The sequence below is a fragment of the Epinephelus lanceolatus genome, chromosome 8 (genome assembly GCF_041903045.1).
Source record: "Epinephelus lanceolatus isolate andai-2023 chromosome 8, ASM4190304v1, whole genome shotgun sequence".
In the NCBI taxonomy this organism is placed as follows: Eukaryota; Metazoa; Chordata; class Actinopteri; order Perciformes; family Serranidae; genus Epinephelus; species Epinephelus lanceolatus.
The window spans coordinates 25641532-25663004 of record NC_135741.1 but is presented as its reverse complement, the minus strand read 5'-3'; the positions used below and the strand labels follow the sequence as shown (position 1 = coordinate 25663004).

Below are 21473 nucleotides of genomic sequence, written 5' to 3'. Positions count from 1 at the left end.
TCTGTCTTCTTCTGCGTTAGAGACGCCTCCTGGATCTGATTGGTTGCATCATACAAGTGCATTGAATTCTTGTCTTGTGAAAGCCATTAGGAGCACTCGGAGATCTGTCTTGTGTACTACTGTCAGGCTATAGCGACAATATCAGTAAATGTGAAAGTTATTTTTCATAAAAATTACCTACTGTAGCTTTATGGCCAACAGGACTGCTGCAGTCGTGTAAAGCAAGTGTTCGGTACTGCTACATGAGAGCCGCAGTCATCTTCAATCAAACCCCCCCTGCCCCGGGTCTGTGTCAGATGAAGACCTCTCTGCATGACCTTTAAAACTGTTGTATCAGCTGTATTGGTGCACCACGGAGCCCTAACATGTGCACTGATTCACCTCAGTTTACACTGGCTGTAATTGATGCTGAGCAGGCCATCCATAAGCATTAAATATTGGCATCTGGCTGGGGCACAGGAAGACGGAGAGAGATGAGATAAAAGAGCATTTTTCATTCACTCCACTCTCTGTGGTGGGAGCACTCTGGGATGTTTACCTGAGGATTTTTCTTTTTTCTTTTTTTCCTGTGTGCACATCTGGCTCTTTCAAAATCTATGTGCACTTCACTTTGAGTTTCACCAGCATCGTTTTAAATTGATTTAAAAGAAAATAAAGCACACAAACATACTTAGAGCCAGGTAATCAAATATGAAGGGGCATGCATCATGCTAAAATGCAGTTCTTATGATTAACTAATCAAAGTACTGCAGATAGACAGTAATAAAAGTAACATTCCTATTTAATATAATCACCTGTGTCAGTCTCTGTTTGTGCATATTTGAAACACGCAGGCAGGAAACCTTTGAGGTTCCTGCAGGATAAAGACAGAATAATGCTTTGTTTGGGTTTTCATAGCAATTAGTACTATTATTATGATGAGATTAAAATGTATTGTGTATATATCAGGAGGTGGAAATATATTAAAAAAAACAATTGCAGTCTAAGAACCAAGAAAACTGTGAAGCCAGATGAAAAAGGTTGCAGTTGGAAAAGACAACACAGACATCTGAAAAAAAAAGAGAACAAGAATAGAAGCATCTTGGGGAAAAAGAGAGGGAGAGATGCCATAAAAGTGTCTTTTATGTCAGCCCAACTGGAGCTGCATGAATAATTTCAACCATTCTCTATTGCACTGTGTGAATCCACAGTTTTGTAAATGATAACTACAGCATAACAAAAAAGTAGGTTAGCCAGAAAGCCAACTAAGAGGAAATCTGGAGGTATCATCCTGTTATATTTGAGCTGAAAACCCTGCCATCACTCATTTTAGTTTGCCCTCAGCCATCTCATATCACCCAAACCCAGACATTTTATCATCTAAGAAAACAAAGAGCTGCAGCACACAGTCATACTTTGACTGAAGACACTATTTAACCTCTGTTTTCAGATTTATTGTCCAGCAGAGACAAAGTACATGACACCTACTCTCACTTAAACCATGACTGACTTCTTCTCTTTCTCCGGTCTTTCTGTGCAAATACACTCAGCAGCCTAATCCTGCAGGGCTGAGAAGAGTTAAACTACTATTAAAGTGAGTGGTACTGAGCTCATATTTGATATTTACTGACTTAACTTTGCCTTTTAGTGATTGCAAACCCCGCAGATGAAAGGTCATGCTGATCTCTAGGACAGGACTTTTAGAATAAAAGGCTGTGAATCTCCAGAGGCTAAAAGGCACAGTGACAAATTACACATCCCTGTCTCTGCGCTGCTCGTTGTTGCTGTAATACGCTCTTACATTGATTATATATGAAATAAAAATGATCCTGCACCTGTTTTTACACAGTAAATTAATACTAGAGAGATAGTGTCTTGATTGTCTTGCAGTCCCATGTGGATACTGCTCCTGTTTAATTTACTGCAAATCAATCTGTCGTTGCAGGTACATGGGAGCGCCAGCTAGAATGGCTGTATTTGTCACATAGTGCTCACCATGAGTCAGCTAATGAGGAGTTGTTACCCACAGCCTTGTACTGATTGACACGTTGATACCTGGATTTTCACTAGCCTGCTGTTTTGCCCAGTTAATAAACCGTAGACCTGGGGATACTCGCGTTAACTTAATACACTCAGATGGGCTTCAGGCCTGCTCTCTGTGTGTGTGCGTGTGTGGCCGAGCACCTCATTAGCAGCGGGGCAAAGTGTTGTTCTAGTGTTTTTCTGCTTTACCGGCCATACTGTAATAGGCCTTAACAAGGTTACCCCCATTTTTCTGCAGCTACTCGGTGCCAGTCCCTTCAAGGTTGCCGTCAGCAGCTCACTAACATAACACACCACACCTCCACAGTCACCCTCAATAATAACAGAACATTTCCCCATGACTGTTCCCATCGGGGGATATTACAAGGAGCGTGTGGGATGTAAAGGTAAGCAGCCACAGTTGAGTTTCTCGCAGCCTCTTGAGTGCTGTGACCGCATTGGGAGACGATCACACGGTTCCTCTGCAGAGCCTGTTACATACGTGCATTATGCACATGGGGAGCACTTTGCTAAATCATGAGCAAACGCGTAATTTGTCATGCACAGTGATACACTAAAGCATATTGCCGCCCTGTGAGTACAGTTTCTCTGGGGCCTTTATGATCAATTATTTATCATGTCTTTTATTACAGTTTAGTGTACAGGGTACCACTGGCACGAATCAGCACTTTCTAGATCTGCGGCATCTGTTAAGAGTAAAAGCAGAATTATAGTAGTCACATCTGATAAATGGGAATTACATAAACTCTGCACAGTAGTCTTTCAACTGCCCTTAGATACTGATGTTCTTTGACATAAGTATCTCACATGAAGATCTGCCATGAGCTCAGTAGATTCTAATATAGCCTTTTTCCTAAACCATGTTCACCCATTCAGTGCTCTCAGACGAGCCTTAAGCCGGCAGACTAGAAGCTACTTGAAAACCCATTGTTCACGACTGAATAAGAGTGACTCTCTGCCGAGCGAATGATGCTTTCACTGCAGATTTTCATTTTTCAGACCATCATCCAATCTCAGGGCCATTTCAGTAATGCACCTACTATTAGTTCTTCTGTAGAGACAAAGAAGGTGCTAAAAAGCCTTTGAGTGCTTAATACATTTGCATCTATTAAACAATTAAATCTTAATGTCAAACCACCTTATTCCCATTTACATAAGAAGAGTAATGGAGAGTCGACAGACGTGACAGTGATCGAAAATCTTTCATTACAGCAGCAAACCAGTCATGCAAAACATGTAACATGCACAGATCTGATCGCAGGATGATCACGTTCGTCCTTGCTCATGTGGAAAAACAAACGATACGCAGCTGGATGTCCTCGTTGATGTTGACAATACATTTGTGAGGAGTTGTCAGCTTGTTGTCATGTGAGCGACAAGTGCTCTCTTTAAAAAACAAATCTGTCTGCTTCAGCAAAACTGCAAAAGAAAAAAGAATTGGGACTCAACCAAAAACTGTTTTGTTTTTTTTTTGCATTAAAGCATTTACCTACTGCTCACTGCTCAGGGCAGGAATATTAGTGATGTCTGTGCCAGAGAGAAATGGAGCGTTACATACAACATTACACAAATTCAATACAGCACAAGAGACATATTTGCTGTGTCGGTGGATCGCCTTTATGCACCCCGACCTTCAACCAGTCCTGAGTATTTAGTCCAATGCACAACAAAATTGCTTTTTTTAATATACATTTAAAGAAGTACTTCACTGCTGGGAAGATGATCTTCCCATAAAACCAGGTTATCTATGCAGTGGAAAAATACAGATATTTTAAAGTGGTGCTATATGATCAGAAAAGGGTATAATAACCGTGGCATTCACTTTTGCTTAATAGGTAGAAAACCTACAACTACAAGAATGCAAGGTGCCGCACCTGACCAATAAAGGCTCCCTCTGGTGGGTGACGTAATGCAAGCTTTGCTGCTCTTCCAGAGGAAACAATATGGTGGTTGGCTGGTGACAAAAGATTTACAGTTAAACAGTGAGCTAAGATATGTTTTTGAAGACATTTCAGGTGAGAAAAAGGCAAATCAGTAACAGAATCTTGGTTCATATTTGATCAGCACTGCCCAGTTGCTCTCTCTCTTTATCTGCCTCTATACTCTTTGTGTCAGTGGTAGTGGGCATACAAAAATGTAGAGGTACAATCTGTAGTGTTTATTATTACTGTTGGACATCTGACCACCGACCTCTGCTACATGGCCACAACTACTGTTGGGCGTGTACTGTCAGTGCTGTGGACTGTATTGTCTGGTGTCACTTAAGATTTGTCCTCATGTCCTGTTTTAAGTTTCTTTTCCAACGCCTGCCCCAGGAATTGTCCCTTTGGGATGAATTAATTTTTTTTAATTGAATTGAATAAATTTGTACTTGGAGCTGAGAAACAAGAAGCAAGCTTTAGGCTCTGGTGAAACTGAGGCACGTTTACCACAGTTCATTTACACATAGGCTACTGCCCATACTGTTGTGATACAAAGCTGGTTGGAAATAAGCTGCAAACTCCAGAGGGGTGCACCACGAAGCAAGATTAGTGGCTTAGTGAGGTATGTAGAGCCGAAAGCCATAGTTTTCCATCCTACCAAGGTGGCTCTCTTCTAACCTGGCTAGATCGCCATGGTAACTTATGCTGCGAACATAACCTGGTGAGTTTTGGCTTGAAATCAGCTAAAAAGTGCCTTTCGTTGCTGCTTTGGTTAGCGTCGGTGTTACTTTATGAGCAATATAGCTTGTCAGTTTAGGGAACACATTATAAATGCTATTTATCCAACTTGCTGAGCTGTAACCATAACAACAGAATGACAGTTGTTCTATTTCTGTGGCCATCACATCAAATACATGACCCCAAACGAAGCTGAACAATTACAGTAGCACTTACTGTATGCATCATGCCATTTTTTTTACACTGGAGGCTACATCGGTGATGCTGAAAATCTGAATAACATCATTTTATTTTATTTTGCAAGGTTGTTGCTGCTCTTACTTTCCTCTGGTCCATTTGCCCATGATAGCTCTGTAACATCTCAGGTAGCATACAGATGACATTTATATGCATATGATATGTGAAACCACCTTAACATTACCACTTTGGATTAGGTTTTATGCTTTATGCGTCCTTTTTAAACTGCTGGTATATTATAGCTGATAGAACACCAATTAGAAAATTGATTAGTCTATTGGTATTTATCAGAGACAATAAGCTATTCAATCAGTAAAATTCATTTCACTTTGATTTTCCCCAAAACTTAAGTGATCTTTATGTCAAGTATAAAGTTTGAATCTGCTGCATCAAGTTTAAAGTTTAAAGAGCTGTAGAATGTGAAGCTGTCATTTTAGAAATAAATGGAAGGATAAAAATAATGCCAATATATTCACCTATGAGTTCACTCGATGTGTGATATTAAACTAAAACTTGTCATTTAACTCTAATTATGCGAGATTGCACAGCAGAAAGCCTGAGATATTTTTTTGAACACAACCATTTATCTTACTATATAATGACGAAAACTCTGTCTGTCTGTGTGTCTGTTCCACGTATTTCTACTGACTGACTTGGTCAATCCATGTGAAATGTGGCACAGCGGTAGAGGGTCATGGGAGGATGCAAATGAAGCAATATTAATTGGCCAAAGGGGGGCGCTATAGCACCCGATTGAAATTGCAAACTTTGAATGGGCATATCTCATGCCCCGTATGTCATAGAGACATGAAACTTTGCACAGAGATGCCTCTCCTCATGAGGAACAAATCTGCCCCAAGAACCCATAACTTCTGGTTATAAAGATTTTCTGTCATTTTGAATTTTTTGAAAAACACTTAAAATCGATCTCTTCCTAGGAAGTTTGACCGATCTGCATGAAACATAATCTAGGGACCAATATCTAAAGTTCCCTCTTGGCAAAAGTTGGAAAACCTACTAAAACTGAGCTTCTATAAGGCAATGGATATTGCTGAAGGCGTGGTTCATCACATAAAGGTGTATAACATCTCAAGGGTTTCACCGATCACCACGCAACTTTGTAGGCATATGACCACACATAATCTGAGGGGAGCCCTCCATTATTGACCCCATCAAACAAAATGGGGGCGCTAGAGAGTTAATTTCTTATCTAGGCCTAACCGCCATATCAAATTTTACTAAACTTGGTAGATATGTAGAACAGGACGCCTCAAGGTGACTGGAGAAATTTAACTCTAATTGGCAACTGGGTGGCGCTATAACAACAGAAAAATGCTTAAAAATGGCTAAAATGCGACTGATTGCTGTGGCTCCCCCTGTGGCCCAATGTTTGGATTTTTTCCCTAATTTTTGGTGTGATGGTGTGAATCATGGTATGGTATGCTGTACATAATCACGGAAACTGTCAGTGTGTCATTCTGTCAGTCAGTCATTCTGTCTGTCCCACGTTTTTCTACTCACTGACGTGGTCAATCTATGTGAAACTGCACATAGGCACTGAGGATTGGCATAGGTAGAAGATGACAAAGCTACCAGTGGGTAAGGACTAGTATTTCATTAAGGCTTAAAATTACACCTAATTAAGGGCAGGCTGCTTTGACTGACAGGCTGTTTGCTGATAGTGTCCTCGGCTTCTCAGTCAGATCCACCCCCTGCTCCTCCACAGCACCAGCCTCTTGCTGAAATATGGTCACTTCTGGCTCCAAAAAACCAAGATGGCGACTGCCGTGATGCTGAACTCGAGTCTTCAAAAGAGGAGTCCACAAACCAATGAGTGAGGTCACATTAGCTACGTCCATTATTTCTATAGACTATGGTTAAAAATCAGCAAAGTAAGCAAAGACACCACCATTCAATTAAGCAATAAAGTATTACAGCATGTGTCTTGTGCAGTTTTGATATATTGTTATTCTAGTTCATAATGATATTCTAGTCCCCCCTTCTGGAGCACAGGTTACATCTTTTCTGATTAAAGACTGATGTTGTTGATAAATTGAGCAGGGCTCAGCGTCTACTCATAGATGGAGAGAATTAATGACTGTCTCCAGCACTGCTCAGCTCTTATGATGCTTATTAGGAGGACACAGTCTAAAAGAGCTTTCAGCAATCTTTGTCTGTGATTTTTCTCCGAGCCTGCGGCTGTCCTCACCAAGAGAAATTCAAAAAGACTTAGAGCCCTCCAGGAAGACAATTAGAGTCATCTTCTCAGTATGCAGCGTTGCTGTGACAGCAAGCTATGAGCACATTCCTCTGCATAATGCAGCCCCTAAAAACTGCACCCATCACTGGTCGGTGGGGGATCCTCAGCAGGCTGACTGCGTGCCACACCACCCAGCCCACTTCTGAAAGTCTAATGAACTGAGCTAATCAAATTAGAGGAGTGGGGGAATCAACTGGATCTGACCACAAATGGTAGCACCGCCACTGCTGACACTAGGTGTTACAGCCGTGAGGCAAAGAGGGAACTCACAAAGACTGTCTGTAAAGAGGGTTAAACAGCAGTCATGCTGCTCTGCTGTAAGTGTGAGTGTCAGCGTGTCAACATGACAAACAGCCAGCGCACAAAAAGAGACCTCATGAAAACCCTATTGAGGATGACAGAGTGGAAGGGGATCACGTCAAAGAAAATGAAAACAAAGCCATATCTGTGCAGAGAGAGACTTGGGGAGCATCAGTGTGACAGAGAGAGAAAGAGAGAGAGAGAGAGACAGATGGAATAAGAGAAAGTGCGAGCCAAAACGCGAATATGTGTTCTCACCAGCTCATTTTGGCTGGCAACATGCTCTTAGCCCCCAGAGGGACATCTTTGCCTTCTCACACGTGTCCATAAATATCTCTGCAGGAGAGTGTGTATAGCAACACTGCATCATCCCTGGGGGATGCAAGAAATAAAGCTGCCACTGCTTCCGACTGTACATATGTATTGACTCAGATGAACGGAGGCAATGGGGATAGCTCATGGTGCTCATTATTCATGTGCAATCAATAAACAGTGATGCAAGGAAGGAGAGAATCCACAGAAAGACTCATGTGGGACAGTTTTTGGATTTAAGGGAAATTTATCAATGCAACTGCAGAGAACATCAAAGAATTGTATACCCAAATGTTTATAAATCATTTAACAGGACAAACTGCAACCAGCTAAAATGTCTCCCAGTTAGAATTCCTTCAGTGTTCATTCTTCAGAAGGTTTTTACCAGGAGCTGAATTATCTGCAAAGGACTCTTCCTCTCTTAAACAAACAGACCAGGTGATTAAAACCGGTAGAAAAAGCCTGGTCTCACTCTGAAGTCTTCGAAATCCAGCACTTGGGCAGTGACTTGCGGCATCAGAAACCAAAGAAAAAAGGCGTCTTGTAAAAATTTAAAGTCAAACCCTGTTCTTTTTCCCTAAACCTAACCATGTGTTTGTTGTTGAGGGAAAAAAACACCATTTGCAGTGTTGTACTGACATAGTGCATTTATTTTGAAAGAGACTGTAAATGTTAAATTTCCTGTGAAAATGGAAGTGTATTTTGAAAGAAGACAATGCATGTAACAGGCAGAACTTGACACGGTGTCCCAGAACGTCAGCAACCAACACACCCAGGGGGACCTTTCATGTCATATGTGGACGTGGAAAGCCCATGACCTAACACCAATATGTGATGAAGTCGGAGTGAGAATGTGTTGGCAGAAACACTGAGCTTCATGTTAAAAATGAATGCTTCTCTGACGCTGTTCCGCTCATCTAAAATGGGCCACTATCCCAGCACCTGCTAATATGTGCTCACCTTTTTGTTTCTGATCTAAGTGTTCAAGAGGTTTTTACCAGGAGATGAATTATCCGCCAAGGTCTCTTCCTCTCAGAAACAAACCCTGTGATTCATACCAGTAAAAACACTTTAAACAAGTTTTAGTAACATAGAAGAAAGAATAGAAAAGGTCACGCTGACTTATGAGGTCGGTAAAAGTGTATAGGATTTAAAGCATTGATGTTAGTAACAGCAGCAGCAGATCACAGACTGTGCAGCCATCTGCCTTCCGAGCATCACTGCTGCTGTCTGACAGCACTTTTGTTTTTCTCTGCATAACAACATGACAGAGAAGACAACTCATCCTCCTGACCTCAGCAACCTTTGGCTTGACGAATGTAAACGCTGCGCCTTTTGTTTCATTCTTACCACTGTGTGTATATTCATATCATTTTGGAGTGTAGAGTGCTGCTGCACCTTGTTTTCGTGCATAAAGTGTACTGGTAAAAAGAAAAACATGAGCTGGGACTGAGATTTTAAGTGTTAATGAGGACACTGAATCATTTGTGAAAGTGTTGCTGACTGATACCATATGAGATACACATTATTTTCCTTGGTGTATTATTATTTATCTTCAAAGCCTTCACATAGCCGAGTCTGAACTCATGGATATATATGAGAATTATTTTCCATATGATCAATATTTTACTCCAAACTGCAGCACAGCTACTATATGGCAGCTGTTTTACTGCCAGATATAACTGTGCTCACTATCTATATGCCAAAATGTAAAATATGTGAAGGTAAAAGCAGGATCCATTAACTAGACTGAAGCATACCTAAAGGAAATAGCTGTAAGATACTGCTGGGTTTTGTGTTATTACTCTAAAAATCAACTCTATTATCACTTGGGTGTAAAATTATAATCAATCACCTGCTGACTCACCTGTCTCTTGACTGTATAAAGTTGCCTCACACAGTGTGCACTAATCTAAAGAGCACCCAGCTGTGTAACTTATCACAGAGAATAAGATGGGAATAGTAACAGGGACTCCCCCGACTGAGCTCGACCCACTCCTGTTCAGCTAATCACCATGTACCTCCAGCATAGGGTTTCCACAAAGTGTGTGCGTGTGTGTGTGTGTGTGTGTGTGTGTGTGTGTGTGTGTGTTGGGAAGATAGATAATTAACTGTAAAGCAGGGTATGATTAATGTGCCTCTGGTAACAGGGCAAGACGCATGCTGCGTGATAAGAGAGGAATGTGCAGCAATCCCAGGTATAATCCTGAAAAGTGAGCAGTGTGCAAAGGCGGGGGGAGGGAGGGCTACAATGGGTTGCTGTCACCATAGCAACGCCCCCATTTAGTAGTACCCCCCACCCCATCCCATCCCTTAGCATATTAAAAAAAAATTACAAATATACAAACATTGCAGATAGTTGGAAGTGATAATGCTCGCGACAATTACATACAGGATTATATGTGTTTACAAAAGCATCAGATGAGTCAGCTGAGGTTTTAGAGAGGAGGCAATCCATCATCCGATATCACAATCAGATAAAAACACCAGTTTATGCATTGCACTGCTTTTTGTTTATTTCTGTATTAGAGAAAAAATAAGCTCCCATATATGTGATACAGATTCAGGACTTGTTTTATGTCCTAAAACAGCCATAATGTAATGTAGAGCCTTACCACATACCAGAATATGCTTGTTTTTTAAATTGATGAAAGCATGAATTAAAATGAACATGTAATGAGTAGACTCGTTGGACAAATAATCTTCTTTCAGAATCTTTCATTATGTGGACAATTACAAATAAATGTCCTATAGACTCGTTTTCTATCTCACAAAGGAAAAAAAAATCAAAATGGTTTCCTCTCTTTTGGCGCCATCTTCTGGAGAGTAAACCACAATTCAATAAATTTCAGGGATCTGCTCCTGACTGTACATTTATTGTTGAACCGCCTTTTTGTAGATCAATAAAGTCAGTCTTAATAAAGTGCCTCAGGAAAGCCTGTGCCGGTGGCATTGTGGATTCTTGGTTTTGACAGTTGTGTTTTACCAATTCAAGAAAAGGGCTACAAAAAAAAGTGTTTTGCTGTTATCTCTGCTACAAAAACTTCAATCTTTCTCAATTAGACACAGAATAAATTCAGATGTAATCCATGAATGTCCATCTCTCTTGTGTTTTATTTTGTTTCCTCTGCAGGAAGATGTTGGTGGTTTTGCTGTCTAAAGCTCATGGGCATAAATGTAGACAGTGTAGACAGTGCGGTTGCACTGGGGCCCGTCAGTAGAGGTGTGTTGGGGTGGGGGGGTGGGGGGGGGGGGGGGGGGGGGGGGGGGCATAGAGAGTGGGCCCTCCAACAATGTGTTGGGTGGAGAATGGGCCCTTATGAGTGATTACCACCTTGAAAATGTGCCAGTGTTCAAAGAAGAACACTCATTAAATTAAAAATGGTGACATTTGCTATATGCCCTTTAAAAGGCAAACCCATCTCTGTCGTGTTTATTGGATTTATTTTTTTGGAAAATAGTCAGTAGCATCTATAACTAAACTATATGCTTATTCTATAAATCAACTTTAACTCTAGGTTTTAACTGTAGGTTTATAGTTAAAATTGTTCAGTTAAATTAATAATTCTTTAGCATTTTTTAGTTATACACAGATATGCAATGATGATTGTTGGGTAATATGTATGTTAATGTTATCCAATGCCAAGTCTCTGATCACGTGTCAAGACGATATGTGCATGATAACATGCAGTAGGGCCCATTGTAACTACCTTACACCACTGCCAAAGCCTGATGGGCATTCAGAAACTAGTGCAAAGTTAATCACAGTTTTAAAAATATGAAAGTCAATTTCCACCAGGAAAAAAAAGATGAAAAGTTGGGAGTTATGAAAACAAAAATACTCTCATTATGTCACAATTACTATACAAGTCGAAATTTCTATCATATATTTTTAATTATGAATTACCTTAGAAACCCAATCAGTATATTCCATAAATTTGATTTACAGTGAGTAGGCCATATTTTTAATTTGCTGTCAGAGAAGTTTGGCACAGTATGTCACTCAGTTTGACTTAGTTTTTCTAGCCATTATTAGTTGTATCTTCACAGGTGTAGATATTTCGGGGGTAAGCAGGGGCCACGTCCCCTCAATATTTAGAATAAGAAAGAAACAGAGGGCTTTCATTTTGACAGAATTAAAGATATTTATAAATTGACGTAAACGGCACAATTTGGTGCATAAGAAATGACCAGAATGCAGAAAATTTAGTGTTTTGATGCTCATTTTTTTCAGGCAGAGGGCCCCCAAACCCCTGTTTCATGTGCGCCCTCACCAAATCCTGCATTATCTTAATCCTTCTTTTTTTCCTGGCAATAAAGTGTTCCTGTATTGAAATCATTATTTTTTATTTGGCTGTTTTTCTTCTCTAAATGTGGGTGTTCTCATCGCTACAACTGAGGACCTACCTGTCATATGGCAGCGGTCTACCCACAGGACCTGGGACCACTCAGTCTATACAAGGGACCCACCATGGTGCGGCCTCTAGGTGGCAGTATGACAACAACGACCGGGATGACAGCTGCGGTAAAACACCACAGAAGAAGAAGAACAGGAAGAGGCGTTGAGCGTTAAATTGAAAACAGCCGCGGGTTCCATAAACGGCTGTTAGCGCCGTAACTGTGACCATGAAAGGATAGACAGCTGCTTGTGATGTCGGAGTAGATATTTTAATCACAAAATAATGGCGTCGCGAAGAAATAAGAAGCACGTATTTAGCCGGAGAATGCTAACTAAAGTTACAGCTAACGTTAGCCAACGTCGGGAGTTGTCTTCAACGCTAGCTAGCTACCAGTAGAGAATCTTTTTTATTTGTTGCCAGTGCTGCTTGAATTATCAAGGCAGTGTAATGTGTATGTCGTTACCTTACTTTGTGATACGCTAAATAGCAGATAGGAATAGCAGTTAGCGTAACGGTTATAGTGTCGTCAGTGTGGTGACAGTTCTTACAGTTACAGTAATTAGCTCACCTGTTGCACCGCGTGTTTTGGGAAACCCAGCCAAACTTCAGACATGTCAGTCAACGGGAAAGTCATCCCGCACACCCCGCTGGCCGTGGACTTCTGGCATGTGCGCAAGTGTCCGGGAACACGGTTATTTTTCCTGTCCCACATGCACAGCGACCACACGGTGGGTTTGACCTCCACCTGGAGCAACCGGCCTATCTACTGCTCCCCTATCACTGCCACTCTGCTCAAACTCAAACTACAGGTGAGGGGAGAAGCATGAAACACATACGTGTGTACTATAAGTCAAATAAATACATCAACCAGTAAACATTTCACGTTATTTCTTTGCCTCATTCCAGTGAATATTGACATGTTGTTTTATGTGAATGGGAGCTGGGCAGTCTCAGCAGCTGGTCACACTCGTGCTTTGCTTTCATAGACAGTGGAGTGCCAGCTTTGTTGAACAATTACTTCATCAACAGTGACTGGTTTTGCAGCCAAATTTAGATTAGATCATGTGCATACCTGTTTTGCAGCGTCAAAACTCTATTTAAAAATATTTCAGAAAGATAAATCATCACTGGCTGAACTGTTCTTGGGTTCAAGAATAATTTTCAGGACTTTATTTTGTCAACATATTTCTCATGATCAACATTACTCTAAACTCATGTGTCTAACGTTTTTCAGAGGAAAGTTGCGATCATTAGGTTGAATTGGTGAAGAACAGTAGACCTATTGCTGCATTATATTTAGGGATGCATGATAATATCGGCACGTCATCGGTATCAGCTGATATTGGCCTTAAAAGAAACTTTTAGAATCAGCCAACATGCTTTTTCTTATTTTGCACAATGAATAAATATTACATACATTGACAAACATTCTATTTCATGTCTCCATCCGCTGGTGGGCCATCACGATAAGAGTATGCATGCATAATATGTTAATTCTACTACAGAAGACACTTGATGAGTTATATCTAAGTTGTTATATATTGGATATCGGCAAAAAACCCAATATAGTGCATCCCTATTTATCTTCTACTAATAATTTTCATTTCTGTTTAGGTGAAAGAGCAGTGGATCCACCCTTTAGAATTGGATGAGCCATACCTGTTGCCGCTGGATGACATTGGCAAGGAGAAGCTGACAGTCACGCTGATAGATGCCAACCACTGTCCTGGGGCTGTCATGTTTCTCTTCGAAGGCTACTTTGGCTCTATACTGTACACTGGTCAGTGTCTGAATGCACAGGCCAAACACTTTAACGGATGTTTCTAGGATGTAAAAAAATGTTTGTCACGCCATGGCTTGTTTTTCCATTTCTTTGTGTTTGTGTTCCAACATCATAATTGGTACAACATAATGTAATAAATATATGCAGGTACTTTATCAGTTACAGTCAGCACTGACACATTCTTAATTTCAGGTGACTTCAGATATATCCCTTCTATGCTGCGTGAGCCGCGCTTGAGGAACAACACCACTATAGATGTCCTGTACCTGGACAACACCAACTGTGACCCCAACCGCACCCTCCCCACCCGCCAGCGAGCCACTCAACAAATCAAAGAGATCATCCGCCGCCACCCCAACCACAATGTTGTCATAGGTAAAAACATGCCTTTTGTACTTTCTCATGTTAGTAGAGTAAATATATAGGTTCTTGCCACTGCCAGAAATGATAAATGATCAGCTCTCTTGATGTCTGCAACTCAGTGGCCTTATTTAAAACTTGTTTTAAGTATGTGACAGTTATTTTTTTGTTTTATTGTTGTTATGAGTGCTGCCTCTGACACATCTTTTTATTGTCCCACACCTGCACATGTAAAAAAAGAAAAAATGGAGGTTTCATTTCTTCACTTTGCATTAAAATTCTTCTTAACAGCAGCTACTTATTTGTTTTTTACTTTGCCAGATGTTTCTTAGGTCGAGCACCCACTCCATTGGACGATGGGATGTGCATGTCTTTTGTAATTACTACTACAGGTTTCATATCAAGCTGACAGCCCAGAAAATATCTTGGTTTCCCAGTCAGCATTTTGTGACCCTTAGTCAATAAACAGTTTTTATATTCTGTGCTGTCTGACATAAAAACAAGAAACAAACAACAGGTAGAGCATGTAGTCCACATAGGGAATGTAATTTCCCTCACTAATTGTAGCTTCACCCTTCAAGGAATACCATGCAGGGTTTACCAAAAACCTGCACAGACTCGTACAAAATCATCACTTACGACCAACTAAAAGTGTGCGATGGTGTATTTATCTGCAGAGACTCTGCCCTCTGCTTGTGTTTTCTTATTTTCTTCTTATTTTGCTGTGTTCTGGGTGTTGCTGTGCCCAGGAACACCATCTACAACCATAGCTACAAAAGTCACAGACACAGCGTTAAGAAAAACCCAACAAATATTCCAAACCAGAGTGAATCTGGGGTTGACTTTCACTTTTGCTGTTTATAAACAGTAACAAACATTTCCTGCATAGTATACCTCTTAAACAACTTATATTTATTTCCACCCATGGAGGCAGGGTGAGCTGCAATACAAAGTCAACATGTGTAAAACTACATAACACCCAACAGATCATTGTAATCTTATGTGATCTGGAAATTTAGTTAGTCTTGTGTGTTTAATGTTTTTAAAATTGAAACTTTTATTATTATTATTATTATTATTATTATTGAGTTTAAAGTTAAATTCCTTGTACTTTCCCTACATAAAGCTGTACTCTGTGACCTTGCTGTTGCTCCCTGACTCAGACCCTCATGCTCACTTCTGCTGCCTTGCAGGCCTTTATGCACTAGGTAAGGAGTCGCTGCTGCTGGAGCTGGCGATGGAGTTTAAAACCTGGATCGAGGTCAGCTTTGACAGAATGGAGACCCTCAAGGCCCTGGAACTGCCCGACGTCTTCACCACTGACCCAGGAGCAGGTCGTATCCGAGCTGTGGACCAGTCGGAGATCTGCTCTGCCACTCTACACCAGTGGAACAAAGAACATCCCACTTTGGCCATCTTTCCCACCAGCAGGCCCCTGGTCTCCTTTCACCCCAACGTCCATGTGGTGCCCTACTCCGATCACTCCTCTTACCAAGAGCTGGAGGATTTTGTTTCTGCACTTAAACCCACCTCCCTTGTACCCATTGTAGGAAACCATGCACCCGGAAGCTTCTATGCCTTACTGCCCAACAAAAAGCGCCATGAAATCCTGGTGCCTGAGTCAGTCCGACACTACATGTTGAGACAGCCTGAGGCTGAGACTCAGCTCAGCTCATCAGCATACACCAGCCTTCGCCGCAGACATTTCCAACCTCTTGCTCCCAAAGGAGTGGTGTTTGATTCTCCTGTAAGGGGATCCAAGACGTCATGTGAGGAAGCCTGGGAGGCAGAGTGCGCAGAGCAGGATGCTTCTGAGGAAGAGATGGACACAGAGAGTAGTGAAAGGGACTCTGACTGCATCTATGTTGACCTGAGCAAGGACCCCAGCCCTAACAGAAACAGGGGAGGGACTGGAGACACTTTGAGCCTCAATATCCTCCACAAAGTGCCTAAAGATATGGTGATGGAAGAGTCTGTGCCATTTCAATTCAGCCAGAGCGACTTTGCTCCAGTGGAGATCCTGACAAACACCAAGGCTAGCATGAAGCCTGTCAGGACCACAAGAAGGCCTTTTGAAACAAATGCCAAAATAATCAGCGAGACAGCTTCAAATGAGAATTACAGCAGCCAGCGTAATAGATATGGAAATGTTCACAAGAACTGCACATTATCAGTCAGTGAAAGCATGTGTCAGCACAATGGAAAAAGAATTGATCAGGACGGTGACATGTTAGATGACACTAACATGAGTCAGCACAGTGAATATGGAGCTGATCAGAACAACGGCGTGCCACTGCAAAGCAGCCTCGATAACGATTCCTGCTCTTCATCCAGTTTCCAGACTGTGCTGCGGCAGGAGTATTTAGAGGAGCTTGAAAACAGTCTTTTGGAGGATCTCCCCTTCACAGAGGAGGACTTCAAGGCATGTGGCCTCATGCAGCAGAGTTTGGTGAAACAGTTTCCCCTCTGTTCTGTATGTGACACAGGAGAGGATGACCTCTCGGACAATTAATGTGACCTGACATTGAAGTCTTTGCCTTGCTCTAGAGGCCTTTTTGTGTTGTGTGTGTGAAGATAAGCACTTTAAAGCCAATATACAACTTTATCATTGGTACCTTCCTTATTTATTTTATTTTCTTTGTGTTGCCTCCATTTTGTGTTTGTGGCTTGGAGTTTACAAAAGGGTTTGTCCTTGGACCGGACCTGTAAAGTGATTGACGGACCTTTGCCCTCAGCTTCCATCACGGCAGCCTTGGCCTCCTGGATGTGTAAGCCAGGACAGTCTTCAGTGGTCGGTCTTATGTAGGGCTGATTCACATCTTAAAGTAATTTGTAATTGATGTTTGTAAGGAAACATTTGACTGGTAAGCTTTTCCCTTTTTTTTTTTTTTCTTTGCCTTGTGAACCAACTGTCTTGACGCACTGGTCACTTTTTTGTTCTTCATTCTTAAGCAGCTGAAAATTAGAGTGATGGGATTTTTAGGCATTTTTAATCTCAATGTATGGAGAAGTTTTTGCTGCAAAGTGAGTCAAAAGCCAAAATTGAATTTTTTTTTTAGCCTAAAAGCTAAGACAAAGTGACACAAAGTTTTAAAGCAGTCATGTTTCTGCCATATTTCAGATCTGCCTTTTCCACTGAAACATTTCCACTGAGTGTGAGAAATGGCCTTTATTTTTATAAGGGTAAATACTGCTGTCTTTTTTTACTGACAATCACAGTATTTAAGATTGATGGTTTTGGTATTATCTGTGTTTTGGTTGTAGTTTTGAGTCAGCAACCTCATAATGGGAAAAAAGACTCCTACTTTCTGTGATTGCCTTTGTTTATGACTGTATGCCTATTTGAGGTAGATAATATTTAAAATACAGGATATCTTTCCCATACATCCTTAAGTAGCTGTGGTAGTGATATGTTTTGCTAGTCCACTATTGCAGGTACATTAGTGTAAAACATTTCTTAGAACTGTTCATATTAATGATCCAAGGACTGTGTAAAACTAAATTTTAAATGACATGCATGTGTATTAAAAAGCACAATTGCTTCAGACTGTATTCATACAACAGGTTAATGTGTTTCATAGTTGTTTTGATTAGAAGTGACATAAACCAGTGGTGTGCAGTTCATCTTCTCTGTGATTTAACAGCTCACTCTGGCAGTGTTGATCCCGAACCTCTGAGACTGAAGTTCTGTGTAACTCTTACAAACCTGTGAACATCGTGAAGAAACACTTTGCCTTTCTACTTTTGGCTGTACTTGTTTTAAAAAAGGAAAATGTTCCTCTTTAGAGAGATTGGTTTATTGTAAAGAAAAAATAAAACGGATATTTGTGTTTAATACAACCTCTTTATATGTGAATTGTTTACTCAATAAATTACCCTTTAATTTGCAAATTAATGTGCTCAGGCTGGGTATTGATACTCAACACCTTTAAGGTATCGACTGAAATAACCGGGTGCCAAGCAATATCGAAACCTCTCCAGTCAAACGATACCAGCATTCAATTCTTTTTGGACTCAGATCTAGAAATGTGACTTCATATGATTTTGCTTGCAGTCAATCACCACAAGCATTCATTGATTTAATGACGTGATTGACCCACTAACACAGCGGCTACAACCCGTACACTCCATGGTGTGGTGAAGTGCGGTGTTTTAACAGAGTTGGCAGTTCAGGATGATGACATACCACCTAAATGTTTGAAAGTTTGGCTATACTACAGACCTGTGGTGTCTGGTGGCATTTTATGGAACTGAATGCTTCCATTCACATGATGGGTATTAGATAAAGTAGGGGAAAAGGGTATCAAATTAAGTACTATATTGGTATCGGTTTCACATTAAGGGTATTGATATTGAAATTTTTTAAAGCCCTAGTGCTGGTGTCCCTTTTTAAAAATTCACTTTTTAAGCCTACAGCACAGAGATTCCTGTTGCCATCTACTGTACACGTAAGCCAAAGAGTGACTGCTGCGTCTTGCTGCAATGCTGCTATTCCTCCCTAAGATGGCAATAGTTAGCTAAAAATTTCAGCAGATGCTTTAAGTTCATGTCTTGCTTCTCATCTAATAACGGTGATAGATTTCTGCAGCATGTCTGATTCCTCCCAAAAAAGGATCATGTATATTTGGTAGGAAACAGCCTGCTGAGCAGTAATGACTCAGCTCTCAACAAAATCCCATCGTCTCTCCACGGTTTCTATATTAACATTATATTGCAAATGACGATAATAAAAGTGTTATATGACAGCAATTAGCACATACAGAAATGGGCTGATTCAGTCTGAAAATTAACATAAAGCCTGCTATGCTCCCAATGTGAAGGTTTTACTGCATTTGTACAAAAACTGCATATTTATATAATTTCAATGTGGAAGCATACATGCTGCACTGCCAGACTACAAAGCAGGCCCAGCTGTCATTCATTTTAGCCACCACAGAAAGGTAGCTTGGAGGTCTGCATGCTTCCCGCTGCCCTGAGCAACAACCACATCCAGCATCCACTAATGAAACATGTCTGTTGCAAAGTCCACTCTCCGATACTGAAGACAAAAACTGAACAACAAAAGCTTCTCACTGAGATACGGTATTTTCTCAAAGCTCTAATAAACAGTGGCCGAAATGGGCAGACGCACTGTAACGGCCCAGAAATGTTCTATTAGGAAAAATGGGCAGCAGCTTCAGACACAATGCCACTTCAAAAACAACATACGATAATCCAGAACAAATTCAGCAACTGAAACGTGCTGCAGAAAGCCAAAACAAATACAATGACAGCAAACGTGCTGCAAATACAGAAGCTATGCAAGAACAAACAAGTCAAAAACACAAACCCCCAAAACAAGTACAACAGAAAACTCTACATATCCAGTCATCACAACAAAAGTTCTGCAATCCACACCCCCACATTTCTCCTGATGGAAATGTTTCGGGCCCTTGCAGCATATTTGCCCTTCGTCAGCCACCGTACTAACAGCCTTGCTAAGTGCTTACGAGGACTCACTCGTGCTTTTATGCATCCCCTCTTGGTCGCCTCCCCACAACGACTTTAAACAAACAGTACAACAGATTCAGCTGTATAAACATTTTTAGTTGGCCCTAGTCCTGACGCATCCCTTCAGGCTGCGCTTTGAGAGAGTGCCTTCTAAAAAGTTTTCTCTGTGTGAAGCTCTGAAACCTCAGATGGGTCATCATAGTCACCACCAGTAGGTCGTCAGACTGACATGAACCGCCAACAGGAGTCTCCACTTGTTCTCATAAAGGATGAATGAGCGGCTGCTGCGTGGGGTTTCCCTGTATGTAGGAGGGACATCTGGTGTTAATAATCAGCCACAGCTTCAGAGTCAGAATGATGATGATGAGCAGTGGTGAAGGAGGTGATCAGATCTTTAAGTAAAAGTACTAATACCTCACTTTAAAAATACTCCATTACAGTTAAGCCCTGAATTGAAAATCATAGTTTGTTAGTATTAAAGGTCCGGTGTGTAGACTTTAGTGGCATCTAGTGGTGAGGTTGCAGATTGCAACCAGCTGAAATTTCTCCCATGTGCCAAGTGTATGGGAGAACTACTGTGGCAAATGACCCTATCTAGAGCCAGTGTTTGATTTGTCAGTTCTGGGCTACTGTAGAAGTTAGGTGGAAACTGTGGGAGAGGACTTGCTCCATAAGTAGATATAAACGGCTCAGTCTTGGTAACGAAAACACAACAGGTCTCATTCATGAAATGTGAATGTGTGTTGTGGGTTTTTTGGGTGTACTTCTGCATTTTTTTTTTTTTTTTTTTGCCACAAGTTAAATATTGAGCCATTTTCATTTAACTTTTTGAATGGTTCTTACAACAGGAGACACAGAGTTAACAGCACTCATTTCCTCCACTAACAGAAGAGAATAAAATGTTTTTCTCAACCCCATTTCACCTAAAATAACTTCAATCATGCAAAAGTTTTTCCAGGTCAACAGGATGCACCTATCCACAGTAATTATCACCTCCTCATATGGTGGTCACTGGCTATTCATGGGCGGGCTGTATGCTAATTGCTGACTCGTGGGAGCACGCTCTCAGTTTATGACTGATTGACATTCATGATCATACACACATGACTACAATTAAATCCAAGTTTTCTGCAGTGTTCTTGAAACCAGATCAGGTTTTTAGTACCAAGCTTTTTTAGGTGCAAATCTACTCACAGATTTCATGAATGAGACCCAACGAGTCTTATAGTTTCAGGTGATTATATGATCATAAAAACATACAGTAGTTGTATATATATATATAATTTCTGCCAATATCCCTCTAAATCCTAAAAACTGGATAATTAAGCAGCCTATTTAGAGTATTAAAAGTACTGAATACAGAAAAATGTCCCCTGTGACTGTTAGACTATTATATACAGTACAGGCCAAAAGTTTGGACACACCTTCTCATTCAATGCGTTTTCTTTATTTTCATGACTATTTACATTGTAGATTCTCACTGAAGGCATCAAAACTATGAATGAACACATGTGGAGTTATGTACTTAACAAAAAAAGGTGAAATAACTGAAAACATGTTTTATATTCTAGTTTCTTCAAAATAGCCACCCTTTGCTCTGATTACTGCTTTGCACACTCTTGGCATTCTCTCCATGAGCTTCAAGAGGT

General features: G+C 40.8%; 1 protein-coding gene across 1 annotated transcript; it reads left to right on the top strand.

Moving 5' to 3' along the window:
• Positions 1–12347: 12347 nt before the first annotated feature.
• On the top strand, positions 12348–18202 carry dclre1b (DNA cross-link repair 1B). Its single transcript, XM_033628245.2, has 4 exons — positions 12348–13000; positions 13806–13971; positions 14167–14349; positions 15528–18202. The coding sequence occupies exons 1-4, from the start codon at positions 12803–12805 to the stop codon at positions 16844–16846; spliced, it is 1866 nt and encodes a 621-aa protein (XP_033484136.1). The 5' UTR covers positions 12348–12802; the 3' UTR covers positions 16847–18202.
• The last annotated feature ends 3271 nt before the right edge of the window (positions 18203–21473 follow it).